This window comes from Azolla caroliniana, unplaced genomic scaffold (genome assembly GCF_043228905.1).
Source record: "Azolla caroliniana isolate FFs.n. ecotype wild unplaced genomic scaffold, voAzoCaro1.0.p SCAF_10, whole genome shotgun sequence".
NCBI classification, from domain to species: domain Eukaryota; kingdom Viridiplantae; phylum Streptophyta; class Polypodiopsida; order Salviniales; family Salviniaceae; genus Azolla; species Azolla caroliniana.
The window spans coordinates 7,839,484-7,854,338 of NW_028230445.1; the positions used below are offsets into that span (position 1 = coordinate 7,839,484).

Below are 14,855 nucleotides of genomic sequence, written 5' to 3' on the forward strand. Positions count from 1 at the left end.
CCCTCAAGTCGATCAATGTTGGCATTGACGATGAAGAAATGGTGCAGATATGCCTCGGAGGCTTGGCACCTCGATTCAACGCAATAAGGTTCGTCGTCATTGCTAGAGAGAATCCTCCCACCTTTTTCGATCTCCAATCAATATTGCTAGTCGAGGAAAATCAAACCCGACAAAGCAGCAACGCACTAGAGGGTCAGATGCTCTACTCCCAGTCGGATGATAGAAGAAATTTCGGCCGTGGAAATACAGGTCGATTTGGACAAGGCTGTCACGGTCAGTAGACCCAAGAGCATAACTCCCACCAATGGCAAGCGGACAGGAACAATCCCAGAGAGTTCGGCGGAAGGCAGAGTCATCAAGCCGGACCAAGCAATCATGATAACCCAATCAAATGCGGATACTGTGGAAAACTCGGTCACTACGAAGAGGACTGCCGAAAGAATAAGCGAGAGTTTGCTTCAACCAGCCGACAGGTCATGAACTATGCATCAATTTCAGACTACGACAATCGTAGCGGAATGTTTACGAATTATACATCGAATTCTGACTACGATGATCGTAGCAGAATGTTCATGATAAGGCACAAAGTGCACTCAATGGCGACACAAGGCGAAACAAGCACCACGCCCTCAAAGAATGTATGGTTTGTTGACTCGAGAGCATCCAACCACATGGCGTCTCATGAAGATTGGTTTCGGGAATTACGAAAACCCAAACGTCCCAGATATGTCAAGACAGGTGATGACACGGCTCATCCAATATAGCATATCGAGAACATCCCATTCGGAAACGAAGACAAACAAACCTACCTCAAGACGTACTACATGTTCCTACCATCACGAAAAACCTGGTCTCGGTTGGCCAGATTGTTGAACAAGGAATGCAAGTACGATTCAACAATGATGGGTGCTTTATCGAAAGAGGTGATCGAGTCATAACTCACGGCCGTCGTGAAGGCCGTATGTTTGTCCTCGAATCGAACGAGGTAAAATCGACCATGTTTGCAAAGGGCCTCAAAGTCGAAACCGACCTAAACTTGTGGCACAAGAGAATTGGTCACATCAATATCTAGAAGCTTCAGAACATGCAATTGAAAGGAGTCGTAATCAGACTCCCAAACTTTACTATGAAAGGAGATTACGGGCGTATGTGAAGCGTGCTAGTTCGGAAAGCAACGCGGACACCCATTCCCGAAAGAGTGGAATGTGAGCAAAGGGATCCTGGATGTCGTACATTTAGATGTATGGGAACCGGCCCAAACAACCACACTTGGCGGATGCCGATATTACGTTACGTTCATCGACGACTTCTCCGGGCACACCTGGATCTACCTGATGAGACAAAAGAGCGAAGTGTTCAGACACTCTAGAGGTTCAAAGCCGAAACTGAAAAAACTATGGGCCAACACATATGCTGCCTTCGATCAGATGGAGGCAACGAATATTTATCGGATGAGTTTACGGTGTATCTCCGAAAGGAAGGAATCCGATGAGAATTTTCATGCCGTCACACACCTCATCAAAATGGCTTAGCCGAGCGGAAGAACCGGCACATAGTAGAGGTTGCACGAGCAATGATGCATGAGAAGAACCTGCCGAAATCATACTGGGCAGAAGCGGCGAACATGGCCGTATACGTCATGAATAGGTGCACAACCTCGGGAGTACACAACGCAACCCCCCATGAGAAGTTTCTTGGTAAGAAGCCGAACTTATCACATGTTCGTATTTTCGGCTCAATCGCTTATGTGCATATTCCCGATGATATGTGACAAAAGCTCAATCCAAAGTCGGAGAAATGTATCCTCGTGGGGTACTCGCTCGAATAGAAGGGGTACAAATGCTACAATCCATCTACCTGAAAAGTTCAAACAAGTCGAGATGTCGTTTTCGACGAGTCCGCATCCTGGCACGCACCAGAGACAACTTCGACTTCGACTCCGCTCGACCCGGAATACGCCGAAATAGAGGCAGAAGCTAAAGATCAACTTACGCGCATGTTCGACGAAAGTCCAATCATGACCCGAATAAGTGGGCCAAAAGAACCTCCGAGTGATCAAAGCACATCTCAACCAAGTCCGAAGCTGGACAAAGGGGAGGCGAAAATGCCAGAGTATGAAGACGATCACTTCAACGGCAACAAATCGACTCACTCCCTCAATAGTGAGTTCGAAGGCCTTGACATCAAGACAAATGGAGCGAAGAAAGCCTTAGTATCCGCAAATGAGAAGCTCTACCGATCCACCCGTGAGAAGAACCCCATAAGTCGATTCGGATACAATGATTACATGGCGTATCATTATGCCTTTATGATGAAGGTAGCGTCAGTACGGGAGCCGGAAAACCTTTCTGAAGCCGTAAAGGATCGATGATGGGTCGACGCAATGAATGAAGAAATGCAAGCCCTACGCAAAAACGAGACATGGGATCTCATTCCTCACATTCCGCACAAGAAAGCAATTGGCTGTCAATGGATTTACAAAGTGAAACACAATGCCGACGGCTCCATAAATCCCTTCAAAGCATGGCTCGTTGCAAAAGAATACACATAAACGCACGGAGTTGACTATGAAGAGACCTTTGCCCCAGTGGCAAAGATGACAACTGTGCGAACCGTGGTTGCAATCGCAATAGCAAAAGGGTGGCACCTCCATCAGATGGACGTGAAGAACGCCTTCCTCCAAGGGGAAGTAGAGGAGGAAGTGTACATGATCCAACCACCCGGCTTTGAATCGTGCCATCATCCGAACGTCGTGTGCCGACTCAAGAAGCCACTCTACGGCCTCAAACAAGCACTATGTGCGTGGCATTCGAAGATCACGCAATATCTTCATCAAATCGGATTTCGAATGTCAAAATCTGATATTTCTTTGTACATTCGAAATGAGTCAGATAGCCTGATCGTCATCGTCCTATACATGGATGATTTGGTCATCGAAGGAAAGGAGCTTGCCGAGATTAACAAGGTCAAATCACTTCTCTCCGACAAATTCGAAATGGAAGACCTGCACGAGCTCCATCGAAGTAATTCGGACACTAGTCGGGATAATGATCTCACAACGACACTACGTTCTCAACTTACTCTACAAGTTCAGCATGACGGAGTGCAAACCTGTGTCCACCCCACTTGACCGTAATCTCAAGCTTGATGTCGATTCCGGAATAGCCGAGTGCGAGCCAACTCAGTATCGCCAATTGATCGACAACTCATATACTTAACCATTACGCGACCCGACCTCAACTATTCGGTCGGCCTACTTAGGCAATTCATGCAAAATCTGTGAAACCTTCATCTTGATTGCGCTAAGAGGGTACTTCGGTACGCCAATGGTACGATGGATTATGGCATCAGATATAGGTCAAATACGATAATTTGACTCAAAGGGTACACAGACGCGGACTGGGTAGGTTATAAAGCGGATAGATGGTCAACATCCGGATTCGTCTTCTCCCTCGGCAGCAAAGCAATCTCATGGAGTAACATGAAGCAACCAACAATCGCATTATCGAGCACGGAGGCCGAATACAGGGGCGCGACGCTCGCCACGTGCGAAGCCGTATGGCTCAAGCGTATACTGAAGGATTTGGGCGTACCCATGAAGGATCCGATTCGTCTATACTGCGACAACATGAGTAGTATCTACTTAGCGTGGAACCCCGTATTCCACGCGCGGACTAAGCATATCGAAGTGCACTACCACTTCATCCGCGAACACATGCAGGCCGAAGATATAGACTTACACCACATCAACACAAATCTATAGGTAGCCGACATTTTCACGAAAGCCTTGGGTATCGACAAGCTACGACGGTTCGCGTCGAACCTTGGCCTATCTATTCCCGACCAGCCGAGCTTGAGGGGGAGTACAAAATAGTGAACCAATCTATTGATCGAAGCCGAACAAGGAGTATGCAACCGAAAAGCCGCACAATCGAAGTTCGAAGCATTCTGAAGATTGATCCGAAACAATTTTTCAATATACGAAAGATGTGTTCGAAGGGGTGTGTTGAGAATTGAACTCAACTTCCCATAGAAATAGGTTTCACACTAGCTCATGGACATGCCAGACTAGTTTTGTAAATAGTAGAAAGGACCCTTGCCCTAGTTTAGTTGGTATTTAAACCAACCTTTTGTAACTTTTTTACTATTGTAAGTAATACATAGTTTTCTCATCTTAAGACTCTCTCTCTCTCTCTCTCTCATAAGTGCTCACACACACACACACACACAGTCCTACCGGTGCATACAATCACTCTCCTTTATTTATAATTGTGCTAAGTATCTCAACACTGGCATAAGTGATTGATGATGTTAAATTAAGTCTCAAACTATTGAGTGCACGATTATGTATTAGGTCTAGGGGCGGCTTTCTTGTTTATCGAGATTTGACATTCACTACTAGGTGAGACACAATAAGAGCATGATGTTGATGGCGATAGAGAAGTTACAAATGAAATGACCATGGAAAAAAGGGACATAGTGAGGTGGGGTGAGGAGGCATGGAACACTATGAGGGAGCAGGTGAGAGTGGTTTCTACAACTGACGGAAACCGAATACGAACTAGCCGACTTGTGGAAGGGTGAGGTCGATGTGATAGGGGTTGGGCGGGGGTGCAAATGGAGTGAATAGATAATGTATACATATGCATATAGGTGGAGAGGCTGTCAACTGATGTATGTGGACGTGGAGGGAGACGGTGCAGGGCGCGTTTTGGAAGGCGCATGCAATTTGCACCATAAGATCTTTATCCAAAAAAAGTGTGCCATCATAAAATTTGATTTTTGGTAGCCCGAGTAGCTCAACCATTCAAATCACATTTTCTTGGCTCAAATTAGTAGTTATGACTCATTCCCGTCAAATGATTTTGTGAGTGTTTAGAAATGGATGGTTAAAATGTTCTTGAAAATGGATAAAATGGTATGATGGGTTATATTCTTGTGGATGCATGCAATTGTGCATGCATTGGATGATTTTGAAAACTTGCATGTTTTGAGTAGCAACATATATGCCAAGATGGAGGTCGAGAATAGCATGGAGGCAGCAAAGGTAGAGACTAATGAGGTTGTAGATCCCATACCGGAACATGAACCATCAAATGTTGATGTTACTCCAAAAGTTGAGTTTATGTTCATCTTTGTAATCCAACTACAATTATGTATACATTGGTTTATTCTAGGAATCCAACTACAGTTATGTATATATTGGTTTATTCTAATGCATATGTCATTGCCAACTGGCCGCTAACCCACTCAATGTAGTAGCTTGCCTAATTAATGAGTAGCCCGACCAAAATTACCATAGTCGGTCAACTACCTATAATGATCCCTTTTCAACGATCAAATTAATGATAATTTTGCCAACCTTTGGCCATTCGTTTTCACTTAAATTTAACCCTAGTCTTCCTTGATTTTGCCCGCAGTTTTCCTTAATTACTATCAAACATTATACATACTAAGATATTGCGATCATGTCGGGATATATGCCGATTTCATATTTGTAATGTCAGAAGAAGATTTGTGCGTGTTTTAATTTTAATGGTAGAAATTTGATATTATCTAAAACTCAAGAGATTTTGATGACAATTTTTTTTTTTTTTTTTTCCTGGACTTACAAGTTTTTTTGAAGTTCTGGATGTCAAGCTTCGAGTCGGGCTACTGCGCCAAGTTGGTCGGGCTATTGTGTTGAGTCAAGCTTACTGCCTTGAGTCGATCGGGGCTACTGCAGTTGGGGCTACCAAAGATGTATTTTTATAATGGCGCGCTCTTTATGGATTAAAGATCTGACGGTGCAGATCGCACGAGCTCTCGGAAAAGGGGCACCCTGTACTATATCTGTTTGTATGTGACCGCGATTTCGTCGCCAGACCACTCTCGTTATGATATTTTGGTAGGAGTATGCAGATAGAGATAGATAGGCACGAGCCGAATGCACATGATGATGATGGTCCATGGATGATGTTGACATATATGTATTATCCGTCTTGACGAAACCCTAGGTCAGCGCTCCCCCTCCATTTTGGGTGCTAAAGTAGTAACTTGTAAGTAAGGTCTAGGGTTTAGGGGTTTAGGGTTTGGGCATGTCCATCTAGCAGCAGCAGCAGCCATCTTCTGCCACCTCTGATGACTATGGAAGACGATGAGGCAGCACGCTCAAGCTCAAGCTCAAGCTCAAGCTCAAGCTCTCTGCAAGAAAACCCAAGCTTTAACGAACAACTAGGAAACGAAGGTAATAGTGCGAGTATTGCAGGAAACGAAGAAGATCGTAATTCAGAAGCAGCAACAGCAGCAGCAGCAGCACAGGAGGAAGAAGAAGATGATGAAGGCGAAGGCGATGGCGATGGCGAAGAAGAAGAAGAAGAAGAAGAAGATGATGATGATGATGATGACAAAGGAAGCATTGAAGGGGAAGAATCAAGACCTGAACCTGAACGACACAGAAGAAGAAGAAGAAGAAGAAGCAGAAGCAGAAGGCACACCATGTCATCTCCCCAGCGTTTATTCAAGAGATTTACCAATGAGCCCGTTAAGCTGAGGGTGCATGATGTGAAGATCCAGGGTAACGTCCGCACCAAAGACAGCGTTATTGAGGCCGAACTGGAGAGTGTTAAGATTGCCGAGAATTCCCAAGACCTTCTTCGAGAAGTGGCCCTTGCAATTTCTCGTCTCCAAGGGTTAGGAATCTTTGAGGAATGTGTTATCTCATTGGAACCAGGTCCTGTGGAGCTTCCTGGTACTGCCAATGTTCTTGTGAATGTGAAGGAACCTGAGAACTCCTACTCTGGAGATGTTGGTGTTTATAGCAAGCCTGAGGTGCATACATTTCTTCCTCAATTTAGGCATGCATTTTCTGTTTCACAAGTATTTGTGTAGCTTGTGATGTTCTATCTATATATGGCCATACCATCATGCAATAAACACAATCAAATATTTTGTATGTACAATGTGGTCATGATTGGAAATTGATATTCAAGTACAGTGACACAGCATGGATACCTCAACTATGTCATGCATTCAAATAGACTCAATATTATTCCAAATACAAACAATTCATGCCGATTTGTTACATAGCTCACATCTATGTATGTGGAATAAAAGTGCATCAGATATCTTATGGACACTAGAATGTTTAACTTTGATGGGTAGTTTGTGGTTTGCAGACCACGAGCTGGACTTTTGATGGATCTATCAAATGGAAGAACCTCCTAGGAGATGCCGAGACTTGGGACAGCACGCTTAGCTATGGCTATGATGGCACTACAGAAATGAGCGCTGGCTTGTTGTATCCCAGGTTCAAGGGCATTCCAGCCGCTTTGGTTACTCGTGCATCGGTATTTAACCAAGATTGGTCGAAATATTCTTCATATACTGAGCAAATTATGGGAGTTTCTGCTGGAATAGTTTCTGATACACGTCATGATTTGAGCTACAACTTGATGTGGAGAATGTTGAAGGATCCTAGCCACATGGCTTCACCGTCCGTACGTAGACAGCTAGGGCATGGCCTTCTATCATCACTCAAATATACATTCAAGATTGATGAGCGTGACTCAACATTCAGACCAACCAAAGGCTATGCTATCAGATCATCCTCGCAGATTGCAGGCATTGGATTTCAAAGCAACCTTATTCGCTTTTTCCGTCAGGTTTGTTCTACCTGTAGTTTACTTTTCTGTTTTTTTAAATGATCATTTACTTGTTTTCAAATCTCAGGATTGCTAAATTTTAAGTGAAAATTAGGCATTTTTACCATTTGCCCAGCAGTGATTAAACTAGAACATTGTCTTGCATCATTTGTTATTGAGTATCTCCAAAATATTTCCTGTACATTGAATGTATCATGCTTAATGGATGCATCTATTAGTTGGTGATCCATTTTATTCTTCTCAAAGACATTTGATTCTCTCAACCTAAATAACACGTTCTTCTTTATTGTAGCTCTGTATGATGGTCATGTCCTTTTTCCTTTGAGAATGACATATATCATGAAAGCAACATGGAGTAATAATATTGTGCAAATGAAACATAGATTAAAAAGACTTGGAAGTAACTTACAAGCTACAGATGAAATCTGGATGAGGATGAGAATATTTTCCATAAAACATTATGGATCAAAAAGAGCAATTAGAATGTGGAAGCCCATATGCATATATTAAATTGGGAGTTTCACCTTACCTAAATTTCTTAAAGGAGATATGACAATAGTGAAAATGTTTTCAATAAACACTATTAATTCACATTACAATTTGTTATATTTTATTAAGTGACCAAGTAGTTGTCCAAGCATAGGTTAGTTAAGTCTCTTTTATTAACGTTCTTTTGTTTAATTTAGTGTAAGAGTAAGATTATGAAGATGGTTTTTTGAATGAACTAGCTAGCTCACTTTATCAGCATGCTCAAGTGGTTGACACCTCTCGCCCTTCTTGCAAAGTATAGGATGTTTACCTTGCCCACCTAAACTCATTAGATACAAACTGTTGATGCATAATCCCAATGTATGCTAAATAGGTAGGGACAGTCTTCGAAGTACATACTTGACACTCAGGGCAGGGGTGGATGAAGTTTCACAAAACAAAGAAGAATGCAACTTCAACAGGGCCTACATACTGAATTGGCTGTATGAGATTTGGATGAAAGAACCCAATTTGGTTGCCGCATAGATGAATGAGTTTGATGACATCATTCAGCAGCTGATGGGGTGAAGATGACCATGGAGCCGGAGGTGATGGTTGTGCTGTTCACGTGCACGTTGTTGCTCAAGCTCACGTGACACCTTATGCACTCCACTAAGCATGAGCACACCATATTGCATTTCCTCTTACATAGAGATATGCAGAACACTTCTCTGTGAGAAGATGCATTGAAAGTCAATGGCGGGTGCAGAATGTGGGGAAGCATAAGATGTGCTTGACACGTGAAGGAAGCTCCTTCAGAGAGGTCATAGCAAGAGTCAAGGATGAGTTTTCTGGGAAAAGATGCTGTAGCCAAGCAAAGTCCTAGCTGAATGCAGTCCAGGGCTATAACGAGCGATGGGCCTGGTTCAGTTTCGGTTCGGTTCGGTTTCTTTGCCTTGAAATTGAAATGAACCATTTATGTAAAACAAAAACCAAACCAAACCGTTTATGAACTCTCAGCCATTTAAACCAAACCATTTAAAAAAAGATAAACCAAACCATTTAAATTAAAACCGTATAGGGAAAAGTTGAAACCAAACCGAACCATCTAATAAAAAATTTAAACCTAACCATTTAAGCCAAACTAATTAAAAATCTATGTAAACAAAAATACATTAAATTAAATAAGCATTTAAGTTAAATTAATTAAATAAATAAAAACCATTACATTAATAAATTATTAAGGGGGAAAAAAATTTAATAAAAAACCAAAAAACCTTTAAACCAAACCATTTAAACCTATGAACCTATAAACCTGAGTTATAAAACCAAACCGAACTGAAACTAAACCGTTTATTAAAAATCCAAACCATTAAATATTTTTTGGAACCAATAAACCGTTAAACTATGGCTTAACAGTTCAGTTCTGTTTGAGCTGAAACCGAGCCCAGAGCTAGCTATAACTGTCACCAAAAAGGGCAGTATTCAAGAGACTACTGTGTCCCTCGAAGTGGCAATAAAAGACCGGTAGTGATGGGCATGTAAGACAATTATCAGCCTGTCTGATGATGAGGATTGAAGAGATTAATGTCCTGTCTGAGAAGAAAGAAAGCACAGTAGAATAAAAAAATTCTCTGAGTGACAATAGGAGATGTACTATGTATCTTGGATGGTAAGCTGAGGAGAGTAGCTATACAGCTGCATATTTATAATAATTTATACATTGAATTTTGAACTTGCTCCTGTAGATATGTGATGGAAAAATGAGGTGTTTGAGAATGAAATTGTCTGTCTGAAAGTTGAATGTAGGACCATTGAAGAAATTTTGAGGAAGGTGGTTGCGAGGAACCTAAAGTTTTGTGGATGGTTGGGTAGCTGTGTTCACTGTTGCACATTATCTACATGATTTCATTTAGGAATGTTACGAGGTATGCTGATCAAAATTCAGTGAAAAACGTAGTCTTTGTGGCCCTCTATTAATTGTTAATATTTATGTCAAGCTGTTAAGAACATTTGTAAGGTATTCTTCTCACACCAACTGGTACAAGAAACGACAAAAAGGTATATGCATTTCTTGTTCTCATTTCTCACACCTTCTCCAAGCAGTGTGACTCAGTGATGTGTATGAAGGCAAATCCTATTCCAGGTCTTCAAGCTGTAACTCTAGAATATCCTGTACTTGTAATGATTTAGCTTGGAAAACGTGAGAACTATGGGACAACTTTACTTGACGAAGTTTCCTAAGCTGTAACTCTAGAATATCCTGTACTTGTAATGGTTTAGCTTGGAAAACGTGAGAGCTATGGGACAACATTATTTAGTCCATTGCAAAAATTGACTCTAAACAAAAGGGAATGACGATGTTCGCTATCATCCCAGAATTCTATGATGGATACCATCAATTGCTAACACTACTGGCCAACCTATTCCTTGTTGGGAGGATACGTTGTCTCATTTAATGCAATGTGAAGTTTGTGCCTCTTCTATAAAAAAGCCTCAACTTCTACTACGACAGGCGCCTGGATTATTGTCGGAACCTCAAAAGGGATTGCAATTGAAGAGGATATTGAATGACACTCCTGCATTTGCTAGGGTACTAATAAGCTGAGTGCTTCAGAAAACAAAGACTGACAGAGTTTGTTCCAAGGACCCCAGTTAATCATCTGCCACTCTGGTAATTACCAACATCACATTGATGGGACACTTCTCATTACTACCGATCATGCTTAATGTTTTGCACGAACTGGTGGTCCAACCACCAGAAAGTAGGTCTCAAAGATGAGAAACTTCTTTCAAAAACAGTATGCTCATGACATTCTGCAACAATTTTATATGGCTAATTGTGATACGATCCCCATGCCTTCTGATCCCTTAGTCACTCTCTTGAAACATCGTCTGTTCACACCAGTTGGCTGGGATCCCTATTATTCGTAAATGGCCCGCTTAGTTTGGATTGCATACTCCTAATATCCATTTCTTATGCAGACCACTGAGCATTTTTACTATCAAGCCTCGTCAAGCTCATCAATCCACTGCAGAACTCACATAGCAGTATCTATATGGCACTGCCATGTTCAGTATTCTGTATCATCATCATGCTGATTGTGGTTCTGATTGGGGTTGAAATCCTGACACTCTCTGTTAAACTAATCACGTAGTTTTTATCCTTGGTTCAGGTTCTATATTGTGCAGCAGCAAACACTAGCCTACTGTTTTGCCTTCATCTGCAGAATCTGAATACCAAGCCGGGTGCTACTGTATCCTCCAATGGAATTATTGTGTTGACAATCTGTGGCCACCATGCTCCGTTGTGATTAACAAACCCACATTTTGTCTTGCATGGAATCCATTGTTTCCAGGCCACACTGAACCACATGAAAGTGCAGTATCATCATGTTGGGGAGCATGTGATTTCTGGAGACTGTCTCACATAGGGTTAATTCTTAGAGCTTCTATTCAGTGTATGGTGATCTAAACACCTTTATGTGGGGCCATTAGTAAGAAGTGTGTTTATTTTCTGATATGAGTTGTTTTGAAATTTACTCAAACATTGGACTTGGTATATTAACCGTTTATTCTTGTTGTGTAAGTGTTTAGGTAACGTGTTTTTCTTTCCAATTATTTGTAATTATGTGTTAGAAGTCCTTTTTGCATTCAGTATTTCAGTCTTAAAGTTTCATTAGAAGTCATATTTATATGGCATATTACTTGCCTTTCATGTCTGTCACAGATTATTGTTTGTTTTTGAAAACCTAATTATGCAAAATTAAGTATTTAAATAAATCAACTCAATGTAAACTCACCTAAGATAGTGCATTTTGTGGCAGGAGGTAGATTTGCGAGGTGCCATTCCTCTCGGTTTTGCAAATGCTGCTTTAAATCTTGGAATATCAGGGGGAATAATAATACCTTGGGGTCAAGATTTCTGCACAAGGCCAACTCCAATTAGTGATCGATTTTTTGTCGTTGGAAATGCATCTCTTGCTTGTGAGATGAATGGTCCTGTCATGATGTCAGGTTTTCGTTGTAGGGGAGTCGGCCCAATGGATATCAGAAGATCTATAAATTCCTTCAGGAATGGTGATGAAGAGGAATCAAGTGATGCTCTTGGGGGAGACCTTTCAGTTACTGGATTTGCAGATCTATCCTTCGATTTGCCGTTCAAAATTTTGAGGAGCCAGAATATACATGCCCATTGTTTCATCTGTGCAGGCAATCTTGTTGGCCTTCCGGAAATCGACTTTCCATCCATCTCTCTAAAGAGATTCTGGTCTTCTACCAGGCTTTCTGCTGGTGCTGGCATAGTGATTCCAACCAAGCTGTTCCGCCTTGAGGTTTCTCTCTCTCTCTCTCTCTCTCTCTCTCTCTCTCTCTCTCTCCTAACTACAAAACCATATTCTTAGCTGAACGGGGAAATGGTACATGTCAATATATGTTAGAGCCCATACTGTTGTCTACCATTTGAACAGTTTCTTCCACACAACTTTCTTCACATTCCCTTCAATGTGAGACAGGACGTTGGGGCATAGGTGGTGAGACTAGTTGATTATGCACATTTTGCTCTAAATAGGTTTGGGAGTCTAATTATGACACTTTGATACAATGTGCTACCGCTGATCGTGCTCACAAATTCAACCAAACCCAATCCTTGCACAAATTTCTTTCAGAATCACAATTTGCACTCTTAATTGTGACATTCATTAGTAAATTTCTTGAATATTGAGAGTCTACTCACTTTTGGTCTCACAGGTCATATTTGACATGTGAAGACAATAGTAAAATCTATCTCCCGTAATATTCTTACTCTAATGAGAATATATTAGGTTATCAACATAAGTTTTCGGTTCAAATCTTACTTTTTCACATCGTTGTTACAGCGTGCATCACTTCTTCTAAACTGCTTGCCACATTGGTGTATTGAATTACAACATTACGAATGCGAAACAGTTGATACAGCCATCTCAAGTATGGCCTGATTGGCTCTCTCTCTCTCTCTCTGGCTGTTGGCTTGGTGGTTGACACTAAAGCATCAAAGCGATAAAATTGAGAGAACCTAAGTTCGATCCTGGCCATGGGTTAGGCCCCTTCTCATACATCACAATTGGTCTCCCGTGGACGTTAAAAAAGCTATCTATCTCTACAACAAAGCTCCACCTTCGATCACATTTGTGCTTTCTTTTTCCCTCATTGTTAGTGCAGACCTATCCCTACACACATTTCTATTGGGGCCACAAAAGTTTGTTCACTAATCTCTTGTTTGTCCCATTGATCACATTTGACCTCTGAGGATGAGTAAAATCTATCTTTATCAATATCAATTAGGTAACATACTAAGTATATGCAAATAATTTATTTTATTATTCTCATAGAATGGACAATATTTTGAGCTGTAATATATTGTCGAGTTTCATTGGTCATTGCAGCCTTTTAGAGTTAATTTTTCTTGATTATTTTCATCAAGGCAACTGTGGAAGAGTGAGATTGTCTTTGATAACATTGCGCCATTATACATGTTTTGCATACTTTTTACACTTATTATTATTTTCCTTTGATTTCAGGTAAACTATTGCGAGATTCTGAGGCAGTTTGAGAGTGATCATGGCAAGAGGGGGTTTCAATTGAGTTTCACATCACCTCGTTAACACCTACATATGAACTGCTGTCTTTGTGCAAGCATACTCAGCTTTTTGTAATAACATCACAGGGAATTGTTTTGGAGGATATTACGAGCATTTTTGTGAAATCTTATCATTATTGGAATAGAACTTTATATTGAAGATTCAGCAATTCTATTAATTCAAGTTAATAGTTCCAATTACTGAACTGAATAACAGATCAATTGGCATTATGAACTCCTTATATTGTTCTTAGCATCTCTGTTCAAATGGAATCTTATCATTATTGGAATAGAACTTTATATTGAAGATTCAGCAATTCTATTAATTCAAGTTAATAGTTCCAATTACGGAACTGAATAATAGATCAATTGGCATTATGAACTCCTTATATTTTTCTTAGCATCTCTGTTCCAATGGGAACCTAATAAGTTAAAGTCAATTGTATATGTAACGTGGGGTTATATACCCTGGCAATGAACCTGCTCATGAGTTTTTCAACTCATAGTTTGTCATCATGGTCACATTGTAGATGACACCTTTTGTGGTCACATGCTATTTCTATTGCTTGAGAAAGAAAGATATAATAATGTCTTCTAAAGCCAAATTTGGCCCATGAGACAATTGGTTTACAACAAAATAGTGTGTTTACCCAATCCCTCAAAATAAAAAAAAATAAAAATAGAACTTACAGCTAAAAGAGTTCTAGTATTGTACAAAATGAGCTATGGTGTAACATATTCTATAAAGGAAATGACTTTGTACTAGGCCAAAGTCTCTCGAAAAGAAGTGGGAGGTCAAAGGGTTTCGATGTGGGTGTGACTCGTGGTCTTGAAGTAGAAGGTACCATAACCATGGCTTCTAGGCGGGGTCGCTAGTTTTTGCATGTTATGAGAATGCATACTCAACAAAGAAAAGAGAATTGGATACAACAAATCGGAATGGATTAATTGGTAGAGAAATACAATTGGACACAGTCGGCGACTAAGCTTCAAGCTCTCCACGCATACACGCACACATACCCTAGCGAGCCTCTGGTCGGGAGCTCACTGGCTTCCAACGCGAACAAAGGCCTCACTGGACAACAATTGAGAGAAATAAGAAAATAGGAAAACGAACAACCGACTCC

General features: G+C 41.0%; 1 protein-coding gene across 1 annotated transcript; it reads left to right on the forward strand.

Moving 5' to 3' along the window:
* Positions 1–6,111: 6,111 nt before the first annotated feature.
* Positions 6,112–13,929, forward strand: LOC147858913 (uncharacterized). The gene is made up of 4 exons (XM_087326051.1): positions 6,112–6,810; positions 7,158–7,643; positions 11,939–12,445; positions 13,670–13,929. The coding sequence occupies exons 1-4, from the start codon at positions 6,121–6,123 to the stop codon at positions 13,751–13,753; spliced, it is 1,767 nt and encodes a 588-aa protein (XP_087182177.1). The 5' UTR covers positions 6,112–6,120; the 3' UTR covers positions 13,754–13,929.
* Positions 13,930–14,855: the final 926 nt, after the last annotated feature.